Source organism: Ranitomeya variabilis, chromosome 7, assembly GCF_051348905.1.
Source record: "Ranitomeya variabilis isolate aRanVar5 chromosome 7, aRanVar5.hap1, whole genome shotgun sequence".
Classification (NCBI taxonomy): Eukaryota; Metazoa; Chordata; class Amphibia; order Anura; family Dendrobatidae; genus Ranitomeya; species Ranitomeya variabilis.
The window spans coordinates 37,830,819-37,856,290 of record NC_135238.1 but is presented as its reverse complement, the minus strand read 5'-3'; the positions used below and the strand labels follow the sequence as shown (position 1 = coordinate 37,856,290).

The 25,472-nt window shown below is 47.4% G+C and overlaps 1 protein-coding gene across 1 annotated transcript in view; it reads left to right on the top strand.

Moving 5' to 3' along the window:
• The first annotated feature begins 1,891 nt into the window (after nucleotides 1–1,891).
• DNAAF5 (dynein axonemal assembly factor 5) overlaps nucleotides 1,892–25,472 on the top strand; it is a 38,315-nt gene continuing 14,734 nt past the window's right edge. The window contains exons 1-8 of the mRNA XM_077274883.1: nucleotides 1,892–2,481; nucleotides 3,599–3,783; nucleotides 7,098–7,222; nucleotides 9,709–9,827; nucleotides 10,163–10,395; nucleotides 12,257–12,469; nucleotides 18,857–19,000; nucleotides 24,899–25,067. Of these exons, the coding sequence (XP_077130998.1) occupies nucleotides 1,911–2,481; nucleotides 3,599–3,783; nucleotides 7,098–7,222; nucleotides 9,709–9,827; nucleotides 10,163–10,395; nucleotides 12,257–12,469; nucleotides 18,857–19,000; nucleotides 24,899–25,067 (1,759 nt within the window). The 5' untranslated portion in view covers nucleotides 1,892–1,910. The remainder of the gene's footprint in view (nucleotides 2,482–3,598; nucleotides 3,784–7,097; nucleotides 7,223–9,708; nucleotides 9,828–10,162; nucleotides 10,396–12,256; nucleotides 12,470–18,856; nucleotides 19,001–24,898; nucleotides 25,068–25,472) is intronic.

The window sequence follows — 25,472 nt, the reverse complement described above, 5'->3', positions numbered from 1 at the left end:
ACCGACTGCTCCTGCCGGCGATTCTGCTGCTTCATGTCAACAGGGCAGCTCTGTTGATGGGGCGTGACTACTGACATGGTGCTGATTAGGTATGAGTGGAACCGTGGAAGTTCAGGTTCTGGTACCCGACCAAACTTTAGTCCAGAGTTCAGTTCGAGTATCAGACTTGTCACCAACTGCTCCTGCCGGCGATTCTGCTGCTTCATGTCAACAGGGCAGCTCTGTTGACGGGGTGTGACTACTGACATGGTGCTGATTAGGTATGAGTGGAACCGTGGAAGTTCGGGTTCTGGTACCCGACCAAACTTTAGTCCAGAGTTCAGTTCGAGTATCAGACTTGTCACCGACTGCTCCTGCCGGCGATTCTGCTGCTTCATGTCAACAGGGCAGCTCTGTTGATGGGGCGTGACTACTGACATGGTGCTGATTAGGTATGAGTGGAACCGTGGAAGTTCGGGTTCTGGTACCCGACCAAACTTTAGTCCAGAGTTCAGTTCGAGTATCAGACTTGTCACCGACTGCTCCTGCCGGCGATTCTGCTGCTTCATGTCAACAGGGCAGCTCTGTTGACGGGGCGTGACTACTGACATGGTGCTGATTAGGGATGAGTGGAACCGTGGAAGTTCGGGTTCTGGTACCCGACCAAACTTTAGTCCAGAGTTCAGTTCGAGTATCAGATTTGTCACCAACTGCTCCTGCCGGCGATTCAGTTGCTTCATGTCAACAGGGCAGCTCTGTTGACGGGGTGTGACTACTGACATGGTGCTGATTAGGGATGAGTGGAACCGTGGAAGCTCGGGTTCTGGTACCTGACTGAACTTTAGCCCAAAGTCCGGTTGAATATCGGAACTATACCCAAACTATAACCTGAACCCGGAACCTATTGAAATCAATGAGGACCAGAACTTTGGAGCTGGAATATCTCTCTGTCTTGTCCCCGGACTCCAGAACTGTAAAACGGACTTCCAGGAGAAATCCGTGTTCGGAGTTCAGCACCAGAATCTAGGTGTCCAGTACGAACCCTGAACTTTACAGGTCCGGTTCGCTCATCTCATCTCTGTGCTAATTGACAGCTGGCTCCCTGCAGTTAGGTAGCAGGGAGCCGTCTGTCATTCATCATGACGCCGGCAGTCACGCTCCATCAGTAGAGCAGAAGCCGCTGCTCTGTCGACATGACGTTAGCGGGAGCCCCTGTATCGCCGGCAGGAGCAGTCAGTGACTGTTATGTTCCAGCAGAGGTCGGCGCCGGCCACGACAGGTAGGTAGATAGCTACTCACTGCCTGTTAGTGCTTAGGCACATAGTTAAAAAGAATGAAATACTGTCTCCTGAACATCCCCTTTAAGATATTTGCGGAATTGCAGTTTTTTGGTCAATGTACCTCACGCAAAAAAAAGCAATAAAAAACTATTAAAATTTCATATGTACCGTAAAAAGGGACCAATAGAAATTACAAATTTGACAAGAAAAATGACGTCGACGGAATAATAAAGACCGTCCCTCAGAAGATGTTCGAAAATATTTTTTAACCAGTAAAAATCTAATAAAAACCTACACAAGTTTGGTATTGCTGCAATCGTACGGACCCGGAGAATCGTTTTTTTAGGTCGTTTTTACTGTACAACGAACAACGTAAAAATTAAACGCAAAAAAACTGACAGAATTGTGCGTTTTTCACCATTTCACACCAGTTTTTCCTGCTTTCCAGTACAGGAATGGTGTCAAACACGTCTTGTTAAAAAAGAACAAGCCCTCACAGGAAAAAATAATACTAAGTTATGGCTTTAGGAAGAAGAGGGGGTCCAGCACGGGTTGCCTAGCAACTATAGACAGCCGCTCGGCTGCACTGTTCGCGCTGTTCGCGTTGCTAATAAAGTTTAGCGCGTTTGAATGCTCGTTTCTCGGCTGTGTATGGGAAGCTCTTGGTTACCAGGGGTTACAAAGATGGCGGCGGCGGCGGAGGGAGAGCAGCGTGCGGCCGGTGAGGTGTCTCAGGCCCTGGCTCGGCACATTAACAGCCTGAATGACGACAATAAGAGCACAAGGAAGAGGGCCCTGGCCGCCATACAGAGGGAGGCCGAGGACCGGCGGCTCTCCAGCGGGGACCTGCAGGAAGTCTTCATGGACCTGCTGAAACCGCTGCTCCGGTCCTTGGCAGACCCTATGGAGAAGTGCAGGGAGATCGCCGTCCACATCCTCACTCACTGTGTCACCCACGTCCCCAGGCCCGAGGAGGCGCTGCCCTACCTGGTGCCGGCCATCACCCAGCGCCTGGGGGGCCCCGAGCTGCTGGAGCCCTCCGAGGAGCTGAGGCTGGCCCTGGCCGAGCTCCTCACCCTGCTGGTGGAGGTGTGTGGCCGGAGGCTGGGCCCCTACCTGGAGGAGATGGTCAGGATCCTGCAGAGGACCATAGTGGATCCCTTCCCTGATGTAAGGAAGGAGAGCTGCCGCTGCGCTGCCAGCTATGCCCGGAGCGTGCCAGGTAATGTCCCGGGGGCATCCATGCAGCGCTACCCCTCCTCCGATCATAAATAGAAGCCATTAGACCCTATCATTAAAACTGGCAAATTCTCAAAAAAAACAAACAACTTTTGCAATTTCTCTAGAGGGATTTTCAGTTCTATTTTATACTGCTTGTTGCCTAGGTTACATGTCACCTCTGCAGTGTTATCAGCGGTAACCGGTCTCCTAGACAACGAGTGTCCCCCTGTGCTCCTCCGACGACACTGCCAAGGCAAAGCTTCCACTTCCACTTACAATTATTTCAATAGGGTTCAAGTTCTGGTACCCGAACTGGACTTTGGGCTAAAGCTCGGTCAAGTACCAAAACCTGAATTTCCACAGGTCCGCTCATCACTAATGAGGAGCACAACGCCTCTTCGACAACAAAGATCGCGAGAGGCAGGGAAGCAGAAGAAGCATTTTGTTAAAGGGAATGTCAGTAGGATTAACCCTTCTCCTAAGGCCGGGGTCACCCTTGCAAGTGCAATGCAAGAAACTCACCTCAATGCCGGCACTTGGGCCCGGAGTGTCCAGCTGCATAGAAATACACGCACCCCCACGTTCCTGTCCCAAGTGCCGGGGATTGAGGCGAGAGACTCGTGCAAGTGTCTCGTATTGCACTCGCAAATGTGACCCCGGCCGAAGTCGCCCAAATGGGGACGTAGGGTGTAGGAAGCTGACAAAATGATACCTTGATATCTGTGATCCGATGTCTTGGCTCAGAGAAATCAACATATGTCTTAATATGTAAATGAACTGTTAAGATCTATGGGTGGGACATAGATCTCCATGAGAATTTGCCCATAGAGATTGTTGTGAATGCTAGAGGCGTTGCCAGTGTGAGTCATGTAATGACTGACAGTCTACTCTCCTGATCACACAGCTCTGCAGAGAGATCAGACCTAACACAGCGCAGCAGGGGGAGGAAAGTGTGTGTGTGTGTATATATATATATATATATATATATATATATATATATATATATATATATATATATATATAATTTTTTTTTTTTTTTTAAATACTCAACCTATAAAACATTTTTTATTATTGTGGACATGACTAAAATAATATTATGTGCCGTATGTATTTTTCAGAACATTTTCACCTGCAGTCTGAATCCCTCATTAAACCCCTAATGCAGACGATCTCCCACCAGCATTCGAAAGTGCGTATAGCTGTGATCCAGACAACAGGGGCTGTGATACAGTACGGCAATGGCAAGTCTGTGGACGACGTCCTCTCTCATCTAGCGCAGAGACTGTTCGATGATTCGCCTCAGGTAGGTAATGTCGGTGAAATCTATTGGGCTAATCCCCCATTTAGATGAGTCAGTGGTCAATGAATTCGTGTTTTAGGAACTATTGGCCAGTCAACACAGATCAGCAATCGCCCGATGAACTATCTAAGCGCTTGTCAGTCAGGTGCAATGATCAACTTGATTGGCCGGAAGTCAGAGGTAACAGTGTTGAGTTAACGTGCTGGGATAAGGTGTTATCTGAGCATACTCAGATGCTAATAGAGTGTCTTCCACGTGCTCAAACAATGTGTGAGTCCCGCGGCTGCATGTCTCGTGGCTCTTCGACAGCTGCAACACATGCAGGGATTGTCTAACAAACAGGCATCCATCCCTGCACGTGTTGCGGTTGTCAAACAGCCACGAGACATGCAGCCGCGGGGACTCAAACATATAATTCGAGCACGCTAAATCCACTCTTAGCACCCAAGCATGCTCAGATAACACCTCGTTTATCACTAGTATTGGTCACATGCTCCCAGTGTCAGGCTATGAGCCCCTTATTCTGCTTCTCATAGACTTACATTGATTTGTGACTTCCGGCTCGCCCAGGAAACACTGAAATCTGGTAGGTCACAAACTGCTTAAGACTGAGCAGAGCGGTGGCGATAACAGATCAAGATGGCATCTGTTAAGTATAAGACTAGGGGCAAGGAGCTTACATTATAAGTACCACTCCAGTGCTGTAATAATAATAAAAAAAATGGAGTGGTGCTTTAATCGACCGCCGATTGGCTTGTATCTAGCCGATCAGTGGTCATTAAATGGCCTAGATTGGCCCATGTAACCGGGACTTTAACCACTACTCGGACTACCCCTTCTCAGTGTGAGTGTTAAAATAAAAGCACTTATAATCCCCTCATGTGCCGGTGCTGATCCAGTGGTGTCGGCCCTGGCTCTCCTAGAGCCCTGCACACAATTAGCGCCGTCTTCACTGTCCGCACCTTCAGACTAATTGAACACGAAGAGAAAGTCCGAGAGCAGCCGCAGCCCTGAGTATCTGCCGATGTTCGATTCATCTGCAGCCAGGGAGGTGAATATATAGGTCTTTATTTTAACGGGAGCAAACACTCCGATTGAGAAGTGTTTGTCCGAATAGCAGACATCTTTATAACGTGCATTCGGTAAATGACTGGGTGGGGGAAGGTTATGTGCCCCTTACAGTAATTTTAATTCAAGGATCATTTGGGGCATTTATAGGGTGCTAATATGCTACAGATTAGCTGGCTGTTAAGGAATTGTCCACTACTTTATACCCAGCACACCCATCAATCAGTTGTCTTCTGCTTTGCTAGGAGGGCAGCCGGATGTGCGCAGTGTATGGAGCCTTATTGTTTCATTCGTTGTTTATGTACAGCTATGGGGCTGCCGGGTGTAAGACCCCCATTAATCTGTTTTTGATGTCCTTTCTTAAGGATGGGGTCTTCAGTATCAGGGTAGTGGACAACCCCTTTAATAAAGAAACCTTCACTCTGTTGGTCCCTCACATCAGTGGCCGCTGAGATCTCTTACCTAGTTTACAGGAGAGCCAAAGCCGCACATCAGACCATTTTCTTTTAATTAAATTTTTTGCCTCACTATTGTCCTTTATAACGTATCCACATGTCCACTACTCGGACAACCCTTTCTTAAATAATGTATTCCTTAAAAAAAAAAGTAACAGATTCTCAATTCCTGTACAATCGCCTTCCCAGCAATGTCAGCGTTGGGACTGAGGGCACTTGTGTGACCTTGTAAGGCCACGTGAGCGCTGCAGCTAATCAGCGACTGCTATTGGCCTGTAGTTCTCACACTTCCCTTGGACATAGATCTGAGGTTTGTTCAAGGTAGTTCTCAAACTTCCCACCCGTTAGCGGCCACCGATTGTCTGCAGCTCTCTCGTGGCATAACAATGTCACACATATGATCTGAAGGCAGCGGACGTCACTGGGGAGTCACCGGTGCGGGAGTTGAGTACCTGTTTATATTTTACACCGTGAAATAATGGTCAACATCTTTATATTTGAGCAGTGACAATAGATTCCAGTTATAAGACATACAGGGCACCAACAAAGGACTTTGCATCCCCTTCAGGGCAGGTGCAGACGATCGTGTAATCCAACAACAAATCGGATCGCACCCAGACAAGTGTTATTCATGCTGATATTCAGATTGCACTCGATCATGCAAGTCAGTGAGTCTATGGAAGTCGTCGGACTGCACTTGAATGACATCTTGAGTGCAGTCCAATTTCCACGGCGTGACAGAATGGAGAAGCTTGAAACATTTTTTTTATTCTCTATCTTTTCCTCATTCGAGAGCATTGATCAGAGTTTGATTTGCATAATTAACCCGATTCTCTCGGATGAGAGAAAACACGCTTGTCTGTACTTGCCCTCAAATGGACCAACTAAACAAGAAAAATGGTGAATGCCTAAAGGAAGAAAAGGTGACACACGCCAGACTAATATTTTAAGGTTCACATTCTATTCCCGTTATTGAAAGTTATTACCTATCCAAAGGTTAGGTGACAACTTGCAGATGGGTTGGGGTCCGACCTCTGGGTCGCCCTTCTCCCAATCTCCAGACAGTCACAAAGGAGCTTGCTGGCCGCTCCATTCATTGTCTATGGCGCTGATCTTAATGAAGCAAGATCTTTTCCGGTGGCAGATTCCTTGAAGATGGTGAAGTGCAGTCCTTGCAGGATAATTCTGGCGGTGTGCGTTTTCCCAGCCATTGTACAGCCGCGCTCCACATTCCTTCCCCACGCATCTCTGTAAAGGTTGTGATGGGTCTGTTGTCACAGATTGGTCCTCTCGTAGCGTGTGGGCTGAAGCCGCGCTCGCCAAAGAGGAAGTTCTTCAGTAGGATGGTTGGCATAACAAGCCCTAGATGCCAGCAGATACCTTTCACTCCCATCCAACAATTTAATCATTAAGTTTTTCAATCAAAACAAGCTGTTTAGTGGTAGAAGCATAGACTGTTAATTGGGGGCAATCACTTCACATTAACGACGCTCTGTTCTGGAACAGATCCAAGACTTTCACATCAAGCACGGAAACGTTAAAGGGACAGACATTCCCATTTTCAGAAAATGCTTGATTGTGGCCAAGTGTGGGGGAGGGATGTGACCGTAGGATGAGTCCCTATCCATATCCAATGCAGACAAAAACATGGAGGCGCCCCAGGATTAAATGTGGAGGGTTGTGCTATTCTTTCTAGATTTGGGATCGGCAAACTCTGGAGAAAATGTACCTCGATACCCGGATATCTATATATTGATTATATGTAGAGGGGTCATCTTCTGCTTTATGTTGCAGGTTCGCCTCGCTGTTACTACCGTGGTGGGCACCTGGCTTTTGGAGCTCCGGGATCGATATTCCTATTTCCATAAGCTAATCCCTCTTCTGCTGAGCAGCAGTACAGATGAGATTCCGGACATCCGGTAAGTTATGAAATATTCACCTTTCAAAGCTTTAAATTATTTTATGTTACCCCTGGCAGATTGAACACTTGAAGCTAAATGCTAATACAAGACATTTTGGATCAATGAGAGTCCCAGCAATAGGACCCCATTCCGATCTTGTTCTGAATATCAATGACAAATCTTTACAGGTGTTTGTTCAGTCCTTTGCTAAAAGTCTGCAGTCTCTCTATGCGACTGCAGACTTCTAAGTCCTCACAGTGCGCACTCCGCTCGCTGTCAGGACTCTCCTGTGTCGGCAGAGAAAGCGCGCGATCTCGTGACCACACATCCGATCTGCATACTTTAGGTCACGTTGAGTCTAGTCGTGTGCGACCTCGCTCATTTCACGCCATCCCACTCATGTTCATTGGGCGTAAACTAGCGAGCCTTGAAACGCAGTGGGATCTGAACATTTAATAACTCTTGTATCCTATAGTGTATCCATTATTTACAAGCTATACAGGTCTATTTTATTAAATAGTTCTGTTTATGAAGGGGGGGAAAAATATTTTGCCTTTGGACAGCTGGTGTTTATATCCTGCAGCCATCTGTGCAATTGTGAGGTTCCAATGGGTTTCCATGGCAGCTAGGGATCTACTGAAGACTACTTCTTTACCAAATCTAGGCTACTCTGCGCTGAAGGACTCCCTTCCCATTATGCCATGATATGGCGGTCCCAGAGATATACCATCAGTACATCTCCCTATGGTGCTACCTAATGCTCCTCTTCCTTCTGACGCGGAGCCGCGGGCCCCGTCTTCCTTCCTTCCTTCCTTCCTTCCTTCTTCCTTCTGACGGCGGGCCGCTGGCCCCGTCTTCCTTCTGACGGCGGGCCGCGGGCCTCCTCTTCCTTCTGACGTGGGGCCGCGGGCCTCCTCTTCCTTCTGACGTGGAGCCGTGGGCCTCCTCTTCCTTCTGACGTGGAGCCGTGGGCCTCCTCTTCCTTCTGACGTGGGGCCGCGGGCCTCCTCTTCCTTCTGACGTGGAGCCGTGGGCCTCCTCTTCCTTCTGATGTGGAACCGTGGGCCTCGTCTTCCTTCTGACGCGGGGCCGCGGGCCTCGTCTTCCTTCTGACGCGGGGCCGCGGGCCTCGTCTTCCTTCTGACGTGGAGCCGTGGGCCTCCTCTTCCTTCTGACGTGGAGCCGTGGGCCTCCTCTTCCTTCTGACGTGGAGCCGTGGGCCTCCTCTTCCTTCTGACGTGGAGCCGCGGGCCTCGTCTTCCTTCTGACGCGGGGCCGCGGGCCCAGTCTTCCTTCTGACGCGGGGCCGCGGGCCCAGTCTTCCTTCTGACGCGGGGCCGCGGGCCCAGTCTTCCTTCTGACGCGGGGCCGCGGGCCCAGTCTTCCTTCTGACGCGGGGCCGCGGGCCCAGTCTTCCTTCTGACGCGGGGCCGCGGGCCCAGTCTTCCTTCTGACGCGGGGCCGCGGGCCCAGTCTTCCTTCTGACGCGGGGCCGCGGGCCCAGTCTTCCTTCTGACGCGGGGCCGCGGGCCCAGTCTTCCTTCTGACGCGGGGCCGCGGGCCCCGTCTTCCCTCTGACGCGGGGCCGCGGGCCCCGTCTTCCCTCTGACGCGGAGCAGTAGTTATTTAACATGCTCACTATGCAGTAAAACTGACCTAGCTATATGATTCTACAGGTCAATACAATTGTGCAGATACCGAACATGTGGGTGATGGGGATAAAAACATTTTATATAACAAGAAAAAATGTTGATAATTTTATGAGACACATAATGTTGTAATTTTTTGTGATCTGGGGCTCGGTGAGGGCTTATTTTTTGCGCCCCGAGCTGACATTTTTACTGATACCATTTTGGGGTAGATTCAATGTTTTGATCACCTCTTATTACTTTTTATTGCAATGTTGTGGTGGCCAAAAAAGCCCGTAATTCTGGCGTTTCAACTTTGTTCTCGTTACATTGCTTACAAATCATATTTTATTTTATATTTTGATCAGACTTTTACGCACACAGCAATTATCAAATGTGTTTTTATTTTTAATGGGACAGAGGGGGGAATTTTGAACTTTAATATTTTCATATTTTTTAAACGCATTTAAAAAAAAAAAAATAAATAAAAATTTGTCAGGGCCTTGAAGCTGCGATCATCCGATTGCTTGTGATAAACAGCAATACCACAATACTGCTTTGTATGCAAACATCACAGTCTCCTATGGACACCACCTACCGGCTGGCTTTTACAAGAGTACAGTCATGACACAGGGGGTTCTTCAGCAGACCCCTAGCTCTCAAGCCAACCCATAGGCACCCCGCAATCAATATTATGGGTGCCCTGATGGGCGCATAGAATGATGTTTACCCCCTTCCGGTACACATTACATGCCGCTGTCAGAGATTGACAGTGGCATTCACAGGTTACTGATGTAAAATACTGTCTGTATTTATGTATATGCCATTTTTAATTTATCATCTGGGTTTTTTTTTTTTTTTTTTACCTAATTTTAGGCAGACCGCCTTAGATTATTGGCAGAAAGTTGGATTACAGTGGGAAAAAGAAAATGAAGATGATTTAAAAGATAAGATGGATTTTAGCACACCGAATACTACTTGTTATCCGCCTGGCGGTGAGTAGCCATGAGTGGCATACACCAGTTATCGGGTATTTTGGTCTAAGCAGTCTATACATTGGATAATCGTTTGTTACTGCTGGTACTTCCGCAGATTGCCAAAACGGGGGACTTGAGTCCCATGATCTTTCCTGGCTGCAAGACTGCGACCAGACGGAGGTCACCCCAACAGCCAATATATTAGGCTGTGCCTTTGCAGATATTTATGGTAGACCAAAGCGGCCATTGTTGCAGAGAGTTGACAAGAGGTTGCGATTGTCAGTTTTAGAAAATGGTTCTAGAGGTCGTACAACCGATATAATTCCGTTCTGACCACATTTTTTTCGTTTCAGTGCAGAGACCTGGCTTGGGATGTCGAGAGCTAATATTTCGAAATCTCTCAAAAATTTTGCCTGCTATTAGTCACGACATAACCGACTGGGTAGCTGGTACCCGGGTGAAAGCGGCACAGCTCCTCGTAGTCTTGTTGATTCATGCCGAAGATCACACCACGCAGCACATGGAGCTTTTGCTGAGCACCTTATACCGATCGTGTCTGGATGAAGAGGAGAAAGTGGTCCACAACGTGAGTTAGTGGTTTGTCGCTCCATCTCTATGAATGGCAGCATATTTAGGGTATTTATTTTCAGACACTGTTTTTTGTTGAGGATCTGGGCAAGTATTCTGCACCAAAAATAAGCAACGCATTTACGGTATAGAAAAACCTCCGCCAAGATTTTGTGAAAGACCGGAGCCCCAGCACTTCCTATGCTTTTCAATGCGATGGACTATGGGAAAATGGCCTCTGGAGGAGGCGCATGTGCAGATTGAGATCTCTGCACCAAGATTTTGGCTGAGTTGCACTTGCGCTGCCTCCGCTGGCCATTTTCCCTAGTCATGCTTTCCAATGCAATAAACATGTGTCTGGGGGCTCCAGGCTCTCACAAAATGTTGAGGCCCTGCACTGCTGAACACCTCCTTCTACCAGCCAGGGGCCCGTAGCATCGTCCCACTCCTACCTCCTCTGAACACCACCCCCTACTAGGCTGGGGCCCGCAGCATCTCCTGCCTCCGCCAGCTTCCTTCAGCAGCGACTGTGCCACCTGGGACCCCGCTCCACTGCCGCCGCCCCCAGGTAAGTTAAGTAAAAGTGGATTATAAGACCACCACCATTTTATACATTTTTTTTTTTTTTTTTTTTACTTTTTTGCTCCCCAAAAAAGTTTTGGGAGCGTCTTATAATCCGCAAAATACGGTTCTTTTCCGGGTGTGTGTATATATGCATGTGTGTGTGTGTGTATGTATATATGCATGTGTGTGTGTATGTATATATATATATATATATATATATATATATGTATATGTATATGTATATGTATATGTATATGTATATGTATATGTGTATGTATATATATATATATATATATATATATATATATATATATATATATATATATATATATATATATATAATATATGTTTAATATATGTTTCTCAGTTATATTTGTTCCTGGAAATATAAGGTAAAATATTTTTATTTTTTATTATTCACATGAAAATTTTTTGTAATATTCAGATTGCTTTGCAGAAGGAGATTGTTGGCCAGTATCTCACGATACCTGATCCCATCCATCCTCCCTTCAGTATAGTGCAGTCGTCCTGTCCCCTTTGCAGAAAAACACCCCCAGATTTAGATGTTTCCCCCACCAGTCTTCATGGTTGGGATGGTGTTCTTGGGGTTGTACTCCTTCTTCCACAGACGGCGAGTGGTGTTGATACCAAAACGTTCTATTTTGGTGTCATCTGACCACATGAGCTTCTCCCAGCTTTCTTCGGGTCATTGTCCTGGTCCTCTCGTGTAGTTCTGAGCGGATTCCTGACCTTTCTCAGAATCCTCCTGACCCCACAAGGCGAGATCATGCATGGCGCCTCAGACCGAGAAAGATTGACAGTCATTGTTTGTTTCTTCCATTTTCTAATAATTGTGCCAACAGTTGTTAACTTCTCACCAATCTGCTTGTCTATTGTCCTGTAGCCCATCCCAGCCTTGCGTGGGTCTACAATTTTGTCCCTGGTGTCCTTATATAATTCTTTGGTTTTGGCCATGGTGGAGAGGTTGAAGTGTGATTGTGTGGACAGGTGTCTTTTATACAGATAACGAGTTCAAGCAGGTGCAATTAATGCAGGTAATGGGTGCAGAGTAGGAGTCTTCTTAAAGCCCCACATCCTTTCACTACGGGCGCACACAGCGCCTCTGTTCCTTGTGATGTTGACATTGACGTGTGACATGATGTAGGCTCCTAGTTGTGCCAACGTACACATGACCCAGATCTGCAGCGGTACATTGACTTTTCATTGCCTGCCGTTTGTCTGTGTGTGTATATATAATGCAGGACAGACTGTGATACTGTTCTAGAACATCATTTTTTTTTTCTTTTTCTTTCTAGAGTATAAAATCTGCAGAATTAATCGGCACTTTCGTGAATCCCGAGGTTTTCCTCAAGCTGATTCTGCCGGCTCTTCAGAAGTCTCCTCTATCGTCGCACCTCTCTGTTTTGGCAGCGTGTATTCGGGGAAGCTCTCGCGAGGGGATGAAGCCACATTTGCATCGGATCGCTGATGTGATTTCTAAGCCCGAGATCTGCCAGGGGTCCGAAAAGGTAAGAAACTGATCGCAGTGATTTAGAGGGTTGAAGTATATTCCTTAGCTAAACAAATAGCTCTCTGCTCATTGTGGGACTAATTTATGAAAATTTGGGAGATGAACGAGAAGATTTGCCATGCTGAGATCCAAAGGTCATGGATACTTCCAGGCTGCTTTCTAGCTTTGCTCCATTTGGACACTGATGACAAGTTATCCTCATGGTAATCTAAAGGCCCATTTCCAGCCACAATCCACTGTTTTAGACCCGACCGACACTCATTTATGGCTTTTTTTTTTTTTTTTGTTCTGTCCGATAAATTCTATATTGGGATAGAACGATTGCTAATACAATCGTCCTGTCCCCACATAGGGGGCATTTTCTCCGAATCTCGTCCCATTTACATGAGGCTTTGTAGCCAACAACAATGATTTAGTGGTCAGCATGAATAATACGATCAGCCGGCGAAAAATCACTTTGCTCATTCGGCGGCATGTTTCTTATAAATGATTATCAGCCTTGTAAATGGGCCTAAAGTGAGAGTCACACGGTCATATAACTCGGACAAAGATCGCAAGGCTCGGACTAGCCATGGGCTCGCCCAACAGCAGCGTGACAGCATGCATTTTTATGCAGCTGTCACACCCGACGGCCAGTCTGAGCATTTTGTTTCAATCGTCGTCCGAGTTATACGGCCGCGTGACTCTGTTTTTCCAGCCATGATAAATCTAGTGAAGTTGTATGCAAATCAGGCTGGAGTGCTCTGGGGGTGTGTCAGTGCACTTTGACTTGGCAGTTGATATGCACTGACACGCCCCCAGTGCACTTCCATGCTGATTTGCATATGGCATCTTTGCTAGATTTCTCATGACTGGCACATCAGGTTACAACAAAAAAGATACCATTTTCTGGGGATACGTGTGCCTATATTACCACACCACTACTTCCATATGTCTGCGGGTTATTCTATTTTTCTCGATATTCAGGAAGGCACCGCTCTTCTGTCTTCCTCCTTGAAGATGCACAGTTTGGGCCTTGTGGCATGGCCACCTCTGCAGCACAGGGGCACTGAATGCAGTGATCCCGCGGTCTTCAGAGCTGCGCTCGCATGTTGTGTAGGAAAGAATTTACAAGTCTGCGCTCCTTAACTATGAAAGTGGCCACCTCTGATTAGACTGCAGAGGTGGCCGGCAACGTATTGTAAACTAGATACTTAAAATTCCCCCCACTTTTGAGAACAGAGAGAATTTTTTTTTGTAACAGTTGAATTGCAAAGTTGCATTTTTTTCACAAGCATTTTGCAATTTTACCCATTTCTGGTTATCAAAAAAGCCCCTTTTAAAGACATATAATCTCATGACAGACAAGCCCTTTTAATATGGAATCTGCAGCAGATTTTAGCACACGGCCACGGGTCAGAGTACAGAAACCCCCAGCAAATGGCTAACATGGCCGCTGCAGAAACTACAACTCCCAGCATGCCCAGCTGATCTGGTGCATTAAGTTTCTTGGGCATTATTCCTACATGATGTGTGTTCTCCAAGCTTGAGTGTAAAAAGAAATGACCGTCCCTGAAGACGCGCCATCGTGGATATAACAGAACGCTGACAGCCGTCTTCTCTTATGGAACCAAATCCTTGTGAGAATCTCCAATAAGAATCCTTACCGATGAATCATCCGCAGAGCAAATATCAATGCCCCCCATTGTGCACCAGCCGGTGGTAATTGCAGCCATCTCCCATGTGTTGATGTATTGGGGGATAATGAGCGGAGTATTTAGGTGCATATATTCTATTGCTGTGAACAAAGCTGAAGGCCATTGATGGCTCCTCTGTAAATATGGCGAGCCCGGGCAATATTGTGCTGATGATGGACCGTCCATACGTGGAGCTTAATCCGGCCTGGCGGCATGAACCAAGCCAGTCATGTCAAGGAAATGAAATTCTGCCGTAGTGTCGGCACCCCGTGTCATCGAAGCGCTGTGATCTCAATGGCTGGATAAGAGGCCCATGAATGGAGGGTCCCAGGTGTACGGCTCCGAATTACACACCTGGCGGAGGGGAGAGTGGAACGGACAGAGAAATACTGATTTCCAACTCCCTTCCCCAACTCCGATGCGATCCCAAAATATTTTATAGCTTGATTCTGCTTGATTTGGGCATAACTGGTGACATAGGCAGGTTCTTCAGTCAGGACTATAGGAATCCCTTCTAGAAGCTGTGCCAACATCGTCCAAGATATACAAACATGCAAAAACGTTATTTTCTAATGACAGGTATAAAACATAGCAGATGGGAAAACCCCTGCGCCAAACTCGGCACAAAAAAAGGACAGGTGGAGGTGCATGTGATTATACATAGCTCTCAAAGACCCAGAATAACATGCAGAGTTGTAGATGGAAATAACTCCCACATGCTTATACTCATAGTAGACTAATGCCATGGATCCTTGTGGCATATATGCAAATATAAATATGGTTAGTATACATACCAAAATAGGAAGTCGCAACACACATGCACACAGCTCCTGTCCACCCCGACGCGCGTTTCGGCAAATACCATCTTTAGGGGGCGTAGTGACATCCCTGTAATGTGCGGAGGCCGAGTGCGGACAGTAGTGACATTGCTGTAATGGGCGGAGGCCGAGTGCGGACAGTAGTGACATCCCTGTAATGTGCGGAGGCCGAGTGCGGACAGTAGTGACATCCCTGTAATGTGCGGAGGCCGAGTGCGGACAGTAGTGACATCCCTGTAATGTGCGGAGGCCGAGTGCGGACAGTAGTGACATCCCTGTAATGTGCGGAGGCCGAGTGCGGACAGTAGTGATAGCTGTAATGTGCGGAGGCCGAGTGCGGACAGTAGTGACATTGCTGTAATGGGCGGAGGCCGAGTGCGGACAGTAGTGACATTGCTGTAATGGGCGGAGGCCGAGTGCGGACAGTAGTGACATTGCTGTAATGGGCGGAGGCCGAGTGCGGACAGTAGTGACATTGCTGTAATGGGCGGAGGCCGAGTGCGGACAGTAGTGACATTGCTGTAATGGGCGGAGGCCGAGTGCGGACAGTAGTGACATTGCTGTAATGGGCGGAGGCCGAGTGCGGACAGTAGTGACATTGCTGTAATGGGCGGAGGCCGAGTGCGGACAGTAGTGACATTGCTGTAATGGGCGGAGGCCGAGTGCGGACAGTAGTGACATTGCTGTAATGGGCGGAGGCCGAGTGCGGACAGTAGTGACATTGCTGTAATGGGCGGAGGCCGAGTGCGGACAGTAGTGACATTGCTGTAATGGGCGGAGGCCGAGTGCGGACAGTAGTGACATTGCTGTAATGGGCGGAGGCCGAGTGCGGACAGTAGTGACATTGCTGTAATGGGCGGAGGCCGAGTGCGGACAGTAGTGACATTGCTGTAATGGGCGGAGGCCGAGTGCGGACAGTAGTGACATTGCTGTAATGGGCGGAGGCCGAGTGCGGACAGTAGTGATAGCTGTAATGTGCGGAGGCCGAGTGCGGACAGTAGTGACATTGCTGTAATGGGCGGAGGCCGAGTGCGGACAGTAGTGACATTGCTGTAATGTGCGGAGGCCGAGTGTGGACAGTAGTGATAGCTGTAATGGGCGGAGGCCGAGTGCGGACAGTAGTGACATTGCTGTAATGGGCGGAGGCCGAGTGCGGACAGTAGTGACATTGCTGTAATGGGCGGAGGCCGAGTGCGGACAGTAGTGACATTGCTGTAATGGGCGGAGGCCGAGTGCGGACAGTAGTGACATTGCTGTAATGGGCGGAGGCCGAGTGCGGACAGTAGTGACATTGCTGTAATGGGCGGAGGCCGAGTGCGGACAGTAGTGGCATCGCTGTAATGGGCGGAGGCCGAGTGCGGACAGTAGGGACATCCCTGTGATGTGCGGAAGCCGAGTGCGGACAGTAGTGACATCCATGTAATGTGCGGAGGCCGAGTGCGGACAGTAGTGACATCGCTGTAATGTGCGGAGGCCGAGTGCGGACAGTAGTGACATCCCTGTAATGTGCGGAAGCCGAGTACGGACAGTAGTGACATCCCTGTAATGTGCGGAGGCCGAGTGCGGACAGTAGTGACATCCATGTAATGTGCGGAGGCCGAGTGCGGACAGTAGTGACATCCCTGTAATGTGCGGAGGCCGAGTGCGGACAGTAGTGACATCACTGTACGATGTGTCTTATTGCATCCAAGAGTGATGGCAGTGTCGGTGTACGAGATACTGTGGACTTTGGTGACGATTGAACGCAATAATGAAGTCACTGCTCAAACTACAGTGGCAGATTGCGGTCACTGTACAAGGTTCTGTGAGCCATTGTGAACCTCTGATGTCAGTGTGCCTCGTACTGTGGCTGATCACTCCTCACCATTGCCTGGAATTGGGCACCGTAGTTTTGCTACCAGAGGGCAAGGTACAGTAGCCAATAGTGATGTCATTGGTGAAGGTGTGATGCCAGATCGTGGCCAGTTATGAGACTAGTTCTGCCATTTGGGGGGCCAGTTCTGCCATTTGGGGGGCCAGTTCTGCCTTTTGGGGGGCCAGTTCTGCCATTGCTGGTGCATTGTTCTTCTAGGTGTGTTTTTTTTTTTTTTTCTGACAATAACTACTTATGAGACCCCTATGTATTTATTTGGGGGGAGTCCGTGAATTCTGCTAGTCAGAAGCTTCTGTATATGGCTGATGATACATGCTGGCTTTTACAGACTTTTTTTTTCCATATCATAATTTGTCTCCGTTTTAGGGAGGTTTTATGTTTAGCAATGAGCTGGACAGTGGTATTGCAGCAGACCTTGTTAATGCATTTGCTATGCAGTGATTTCGGAGTTTTAATAGGATCACACAAGCCACGGGGAAGCGGCAGCTGCGCTGCTGTAACGTGAGCATCGCCGACTCTATACCCTAAACCTATGTAACTGGAGAGCTCCTAGGTAGGGGCGACCTGGCTCCAACTTCACAGCCAGCGGCTAATCTACACGGCGTCTCGGGTCTGACAACCTGCTCGCCATGCCAAGTGGGGCGAGTGGTGATCGTAAATGGAATAAATCATTAGTGGCAAAAGTAATAGGACTGACCAGCAATAATCGTGGCGCTATGAAAAGTGACTTTTTTAGTCCTCCTAGCCGGTGCCCTCCATTGCCCCCAACCCAATGCTTCTCTGCTGAGACTGGCCTTACGGACCTCTGACACCCGAGATGGCTAGCGCTGTGTCCCAGGGGGCAGTATTGAGTCTGATTTACCACCCAAGAGAGGCAGGGAAGTTGTGATTCAGATTGAACACCGCTCCCTATGGCATTTCGACAGCAATTTTGGATGCAGGAGGAATGAAACTTCCTTCATTAAGGGGAGTCAGTGGGTGGTAACTGGGTGGCATCAGTTACTGTGACTGCACATGGCAAATGTATAGCCACTACTCCAATCCCAGGGTGAGGGGTTGCTTTTCTTCAGTGTTGGTTTTTATTTTTTAACATCTAGGAGGGTCTCTCTGACAAGGCCCCCCCCTGTGGAGGAATGAGGGTCAGTGGGTGCTCTCTTCTGCTGGCCTGGCTGTCTTAAGAAAGACCTTATGGACCAGGGATCATCCCACTGAACGCCCGCACTCTTTTCCTGTGGGCAGAATACCACTCGGGCAACACAGGGTGAGGCTAAAACAGTGTGGAAATAATTTATCTAACCACCAACAGACAATAACATATAGAACAGTCACAGCAAATACCCAAAATGGTGCAAATTAGAGTCTCACCCTTCTGCTGAGTATTTAATCAATCTGCGTAGTATGTCCTTCACTTTTTTTTTTAAGGTCAACAAGTTACATGGACCATGGGAAATCCACATTAGCAAATATCAATTGTTCAATGACCCTGCGTCCCTGTCCTCCAAGGATGACAACACAAATCTTCAATTCAAAGTCAACGTTTAGGCTTACATGAACAATTGCCTATGTCTCTTGACACATGGAAGAAAAACACATCAATTCAAGAGTCAATTAAGACTAAATGTTGTCTGAGTTTGAGTCCCAGGAAACTGTCCTCCATAGACTAAAGAGTGATGGCATGTTAGTTGGACCCCACTGATCAGCAGATTGTCTGTCGTGTGGATGGCTAGTAACGTTCATTGTTAATGCATATAGTAAGGGTTCTCTGTTAATTGTACACTGTATCACTATGCCATGGTGCTGTCTGCACTGCGGATGCATATCATATCTCGCCATCCGTAAGTGTGTTGTGTTTGCGGATTAATCTGAAGCGGCCATCTTTAGCCATGTGAGTGGTATGTGCGGTATGTGACGACTGAGAAGTATCATTTATTCTGTAATCGCACCGGACTCACAGGTTACAATATCTATATTTCTCATCTACACCTCCTAACAATGGCTCCTCTGTGTTGGATTGACAGATGCTGTACTCGGAGCAGTTACTCTGCTGCGTCCAGTCCATGATCAGTATGTGCCAGCAAACCGCTACAGACATCAGCCCGCAGTGCATGCGAGTGCTGATAACCATACTCGCCAGCCCGGCCTCCGAAACCCTGTATGGAAAGGTAATGTGATCTGTCCTCTTTCCATTGTTACTGCTGCTCCGACAGACCAAAAGAAAATCAGAGAGCTGCGCGGACGGGGTGAAAGTGTGTATGTGCTGCCCCCTGCTGGTGAGTGTCCTCTCCAGTATAGTGTGTCAGAGAACACTGCAGGATCTGACTGTTGTATATTTAATCGGATATTACAGACCCCCTCCTCTTGTAATGTGTTTTTTTTTTTGTTTTTTTTTGTTTTATACTGTTTGTCTTATGGATGAAGTGTCAACATTTTGGAGAGCTTCTTGTTACATGACTCCAAAAGTCAAAACTACTACATATGCTATTTTGTTAATATGCCAACTTTTGTTATTAATTATTTTTTCACACTTTTGTCTCTGCCTCTCCCTTTCCCTCTCCTGCCTCTCCCTCTGCCTCTTCCCTCTGCCTCTTCCTTCTGCCTCTTCCTTCTGCCTCTTCCTTCTGCCTCTCCCTTCTGCCTCTCCCTTCTGCCTCTCCCTTCTGCCTCTCCCTTCTGCCTCTCCCTTCTGCCTCTCCCTTCTGCCTCTCCCTTCTGCCTCTCCCTTCTGCCTCTCCCTTCTGCCTCTCCCTTCTGCCTCTCCCTTCTGCCTCTCCCTTCTGCCTCTCCCTTCTGCCTCTCCCTTCTGCCTCTCCCTTCTGCCTCTCTCTCTCCCTCTGCCTCTCTCTCTCCCTCTGCCTCTCTCTCTCCCTCTGCCTCTCTCTCTCCCTCTGCCTCTCTCTCTCCCTCTGCCTCTCTCTCTCCCTCTGCCTCTCTCTCTCCCTCTGCCTCTCTCTCTCCCTCTGCCTCTCTCTCTCCCTCTGCCTCTCTCTCTCCCTCTGCCTCTCTCTCTCCCTCTGCCTCTCCTTCTGCCTCTCTGCCTCTCCTTCTGCCTCTCTGCCTCTCCTTCTGCCTCTCTGCCTCTCCTTCTGCCTCTCTGCCTCTCCTTCTGCCTCTCTGCCTCTCCTTCTGCCTCTCCCTCTCCTTCTGCCTCTCCCTCTCCTTCTGCCTCTCCCTCTCCTTCTGCCTCTCTCTCTCCCTCTGCCTCTCCCTCTGCCTCTCCTTCTGCCTCTCCTTCTGCCTCTCTGCCTCTCCCTCTCCCTCTGCCTCTCCCTCTGCCTCTCCTTCTCCCTCTCCTTCTGCCTCTCCTTCTGCCTCTGCCTCTCCCTCTGCCTCTGCCTCTCCTTCGTCCTCTCCTTCGTCCTCTCCTTCGTCCTCTCCTTCGTCCTCTCCTTCGTCCTCTCCTTCGTCCTCTCCTTCGTCCTCTCCTTCGTCCTCTCCTTCGTCCTCTCCTTCGTCCTCTCCTTCGTCCTCTCCTTCGTCCTCTCCTTCGTCCTCTCCTTCGTCCTCTCCTTCGTCCTCTCCTTCGTCCTCTCCTTCGTCCTCTCCTTCGTCCTCTCCCTTTCCCTCTCTGCCTCTTCCCTCTGCCTCTTCCTTCTGCCTTTTTGCCTCTGCCTCTCCCTTTCCCTCTCCTTCTGCCTCTCCTTCTGTGTCTCCTTCTGCCTCTCCCTTTCCCTCTCTCTGCCTCTTCCTTCTGCCTCTTCCTTCTGCCTTTTTGACTCTGCCTCTCCCTTTCCCTCTCCTTCTGCCTCTCTCTGCCTCTGCCTTTGCCTCTCTCTCTGCCTCTCCTTCTGCCTCTCCCCCCTTTTTTTGCATGGCAATCTGTTTGATTTTACGAATACAATTTTTATTCTATTTTTGATTGAAGATAGTGACTGAAAACAAAAACAACAATTTTGGCAGGTTTTGGTTTTTTTTTTCTCATTTATACTTTTTACTGAATATGTTTTTGTACTTTCTCAAGGAGGAGACTTGAACTTTCCATTGTTTGTTTCCTTGCACTATATATTGCAGTTCATTGTGCATTTCACGTTCTCATGCTGTTAGGCATGTGATGTCTGTATAACGCAGTTGTGTGGTTCCAACTCTACATCTGAGCATTGATGTTGGGAAAGGCTTAAAGGGATTGTACCAAGTTTTACTGCCATCTCCTACACCCACTTCATTCATCAATGCCGGAGTGGAGTGCAGCTCTCGTCCATCTCTAGCAGTCCCATAGACCATTAACAAAGAGGCGGCGCACTTGCTCGACAGATGCTCCTTTGAAAGCAGACTACTCTGAGCACTGATCTGTAGATTAATGGAGATCCCAGCCGCAGCAACCACAGTGATCAGCAAGTTGTCATCTATTCTGTCGACAGGTGATGCTTTTAAAACTTGGTGCAAACTCTTTAAGAATGTGTTGCACACCATATACAGTGGTGTGAAAAAGTGTTTGCCCCCTTCCAGATTTCCTAATCTTTTGCGTGTCTGTCACGCCTAAATGTTTCAGATCACCAAACAAAGTAAACACAAAAGGCAGTTTATAAATGATGGCCTTTATTATTAAGGGAAAAAGAAATCCAAACCTACAGGGCCCTGTGTGGGAAAAAGTGATTGCTCCCTAAACCTAATAACTGGCTGGGCTGCCCTTAGCAGCAACAACTGGAATCAAGCGTTTGCGGTAACTGGCAATGAGTCTTTTACAACTCTCTGGAGGAATATTGGCCGCTTATATTTGCAGAATTGCCTTAATTCAACCACATTGGAGAGTTTGAGCATGAACCGCATTTTTAAGGTCGGGCCACGTCGTCTCGATCAGATTCAGGTCAGGACTTTAACTATGCTGCTTCAAAGTCTTAGTTTTGTTTTTTTTAAGCCATTCAGAGGTGGACTTGCTGGTGTATTTTGGATCATTGTCCTGCTGCATAACCCAAGTGCGGTTCAGCTCGAGATCACGAACAGATGACCGGACATTCTCTTTCAGGATTTTTGGTAAACAGTAGAATTCATGGTTCCATTTGCCACAGCAAGTCTTCCAGGTCCTGAAGCACAAGAACAGCCCCAGACCATCACACTACCACCACCATATTTTATGGTTGGTATGATGTTCCTTTTCTGAAATGCTGTGTTTCTTCTCTAGACGTAATGGGACATACACCTTCCAAAACGTTCACACAGTATTCTCCCAAAACTCTTTGAAATCATCAAGATGTTTTCTGGCAAAACTGATATGAGCCTTTATGTTCTTATTGCTCATCAGTGGTTTTTGTCTTGGACTCTGGCATGCAGGCCATTTTTGCTCAGTCTCTTTCTTATGATGGAGTCATGAACACTGACCTTAACTGAGGAAAGTGAGGCCTGCAGTTATTTGGATGTTGTTGTGGGGTGTTTTGTGACCTCTCGGATGAGTCATTACTGCGCTCTTGGGGTAATTTTCGTCTGCCGGTCACTCCTGGGAAGGTTCACCATTGTTCATGTTTTTGCCATTTGTGGATAATGGCTCTCACTGTGGTTCGTTGGAGTCTCAAAGCTTGAGAAATGGCTTTATAACATTTTCCTGACTCATAGATCTCAATTACTTCGTTTCAGAATTTCTTTGGATCTCTGCCTGATGTCTAGCTTTTGGGAATCCTTTGGTCTACTTCACTTTGACAGGAAGCTCCTAATTAAATGATTTCTTGATTGAGAACAGGTGTGGCAGTAATCAGGTCTGTATGCAGATAGGGAATTTGATCTTAGGTTCCCAAATATGTGATAAACCACAGTTAATTTATGTTTGCCCCCCATTAAGTCACCTTTCACACAGGGCCCTGTAGGTTTGGATTTCTTTTTCCCTTAATAGTAATAAAGACCAAAATTTATAAACTGCATTTTGTGATTACTTGTGTTATCTTTGTCTACTAATTACATTTGTTTGGTGATCTAAAACATTTAAGTGTGACAAACATGCAAAAGAATAAGGCTTAAGGAAGGGGGCAAAGACTTTTGCACACCACTGTATTTAGCTGAACCTCTCCGTTTTGGAAGGACTTGGTGAATATGAGTCTGTCCTGACATCGGACTGTTGGTTCCCACAGGAGATGATGATAGAGTCTCCGTGCTGGACCGCCAGTGATCAGACATGATCTGTAGGGATACCTGATTTTCATTGCGAAGACCTTTCCACTATGTCCGAGGGCCGAGGATCCTAAACAGTCCCCATCCCTCTCTGTTAATGTAGAATTCCCCTATAAGGTGTATATATAAATAAGATATCTAAGCCAGACAATCCCCTTTAATGACTTGCAGTCCAGACAGATGACACACCAGCTGACGGCGCCTTGTGTCATCACTTGGTTCATAGATTTATGGCCTCAGAGACCTTTTTGTTTTTTTGTATCCATAAAGTCTCTTTACTTCATTTGTGCTCTATCTGCTGTTTTAATTCAGGGTCCATAAAGTTCTGATACACAGCTATAAGGTCAGACAAGTAATGCATATCCAGTACATCAATCTTTACTTGTCGGACCACTGAAAAGCAGACACCGCGTCAGCAGTACAGTGTTCGCCAGAAGAATCAGACCTCACGGTGTGCAAGAACATAGACTTCTCTCCGAGTCCCCAAACGCTGTGCAGTAACCTTATGTTCTCCTGACTTAATCATTCGTTTTTTTAACTATTTTATATGTTACTAGATGGTGGCCCGATTCTAACGCATCTGGTATTCTATATATCTAGAATGCACAGCCACGTAGTATATAGCACAGCCACATAGTATATTCCACAGGCACGTAGTATATAGCCCAGGCCACGTAGTATATAGCCCAGGCCACGTAGTATATAACACAGGCCACGTAGTATATAGCAATGTGGGCACCATATCCCTGTTAAAAAAAAAAAAATATATATATATATATATATATATATATATATATATTAAAATAAAAAAATAGTTATATACTCACCTTCCGTCGGCCCCCGGATCCAGCCCAGGCGTTTACCGATGCTCCTCGCGACGCTCCCAGTAATGCCTTGCGGCTACCCATAATCATGTAGCGGTCTCGGGTCATTGCCGCAATGGATTCTTGGGACCGGAGCGTCGCGAGGAGCAGGAAAGGCTGCGGCGGACTTCGGAAGGTGAGAATATAATGTTTTTTTTATTTTTTTTTTATTTTTTTAATTATTTTTAACATTCTATGTTTTTACTATTGATGCTGCATAGGCAGCATCAATAGTAAAAAGTGAAGCAGCGTTTAAATCCCGCCCCAATCAGCGACCCAGGATTTTTGTTAGACAAACAGACGGAAGTACCCTTTTAGACAAATATATATACTGTATATCTATATATACAGTATCTATCTGAACTACCTGCATTAAAGCGGTTGTCCAGGACTTTTATATTGCGGGCTTATCCTTAGGACAGGTCATCAGACTGGTGGAAATGCGACAAGCGGCACCCCCCACTGATCATCTGTTCCCATTGCAGACATCGGCCAGGTGTGATAAGTAGCAGAGCTGCATGGCATCTCCGATCCCAGTTTGGTGGAGTCGGAGTCGGAGCCCATTTTGGCGGAGTCGGTGTCATGGAAATTGAGGAGGTTTGGCTTACCGACACCATAGCCCTAGCAGGGCTGTGGAGTCGGTGTCATGGAAATTGAGGAGGTTTGGCTTACCGACTCCACAGCCCTGGTATAGTGGATGCGGCCGGTACTTTAGCCCCCATTCTTTCATATAGGGGAGGATGTAATGTGCAGTACCCCATTGTGGCCACTATACAGTTGACGGAGCTGTTCTCTTCCGCTCCACCGGCCAACTCCAGCACCAGGAACAGCTGATCGGCGGCGGTGTTGGGTGTCGCACCCTTGCCAATCTGGTATTGATGACTTATCCTAAGGATAGGCCAGCAACATAAAAGTACTGAACAACCCCTTTAATCATTTTACCGCCTTTTTATAGGAGCTTTCACATAAAGTTTGCATTGTACGTCAGAGGGAAATATCGGGGGGAATTTCTGACAGATGCCACCAGTGTGAATAGGTTCCTGTCTCTCTGAAAGGTAAAAGGTCACCGTTGCAGCTCGTGAAGTCTTCTGTCTTTTCTTTCAGGTTCAGAATGTAATGCTCTCACTAGCGGAGGTACAAGGTGTGAGCGGGCTCCAGGGGCTGTACAGACGGCACATGCAAGAGTTAATGCTTTGGGCATCCAGAGATCACGATCACTGGACCGGCTATTCCATAGAACGGGCACAACTTGAGGTTCTCGTCTCTGAATCTGGTAAGTTCTGAGAATAATCATTTATATTTGTCATATTATTAAGAAGTAAGGGACAGACGGACAGGAGAGTGACTGCAGGGTCTGACTACACTGTGATCGTTTGTAGTCTGTAACCGTGGAGACGCACACAGGTCAGTATACACGTTATATACACAAACACTAGGGGATTTTTAATTAAGACTTTTCGCTTAACGTCTCGATTTTATTTTAGTTAATATATACATTGGACAGATTTAAAAAAAAAAAAATATATATATATGCTAAGAGACCCTTCAAAGGAGCTTTCAGGTTTGGACAATCCCTTCTTGTTAGAAGGGATCTTTGAAGAAAGTGCCCCTTTTACTGGGACCACCTATCTTCAGTTGTATCGCATAAAGACAAGGTATTGACCAGCGCCCATTTAAA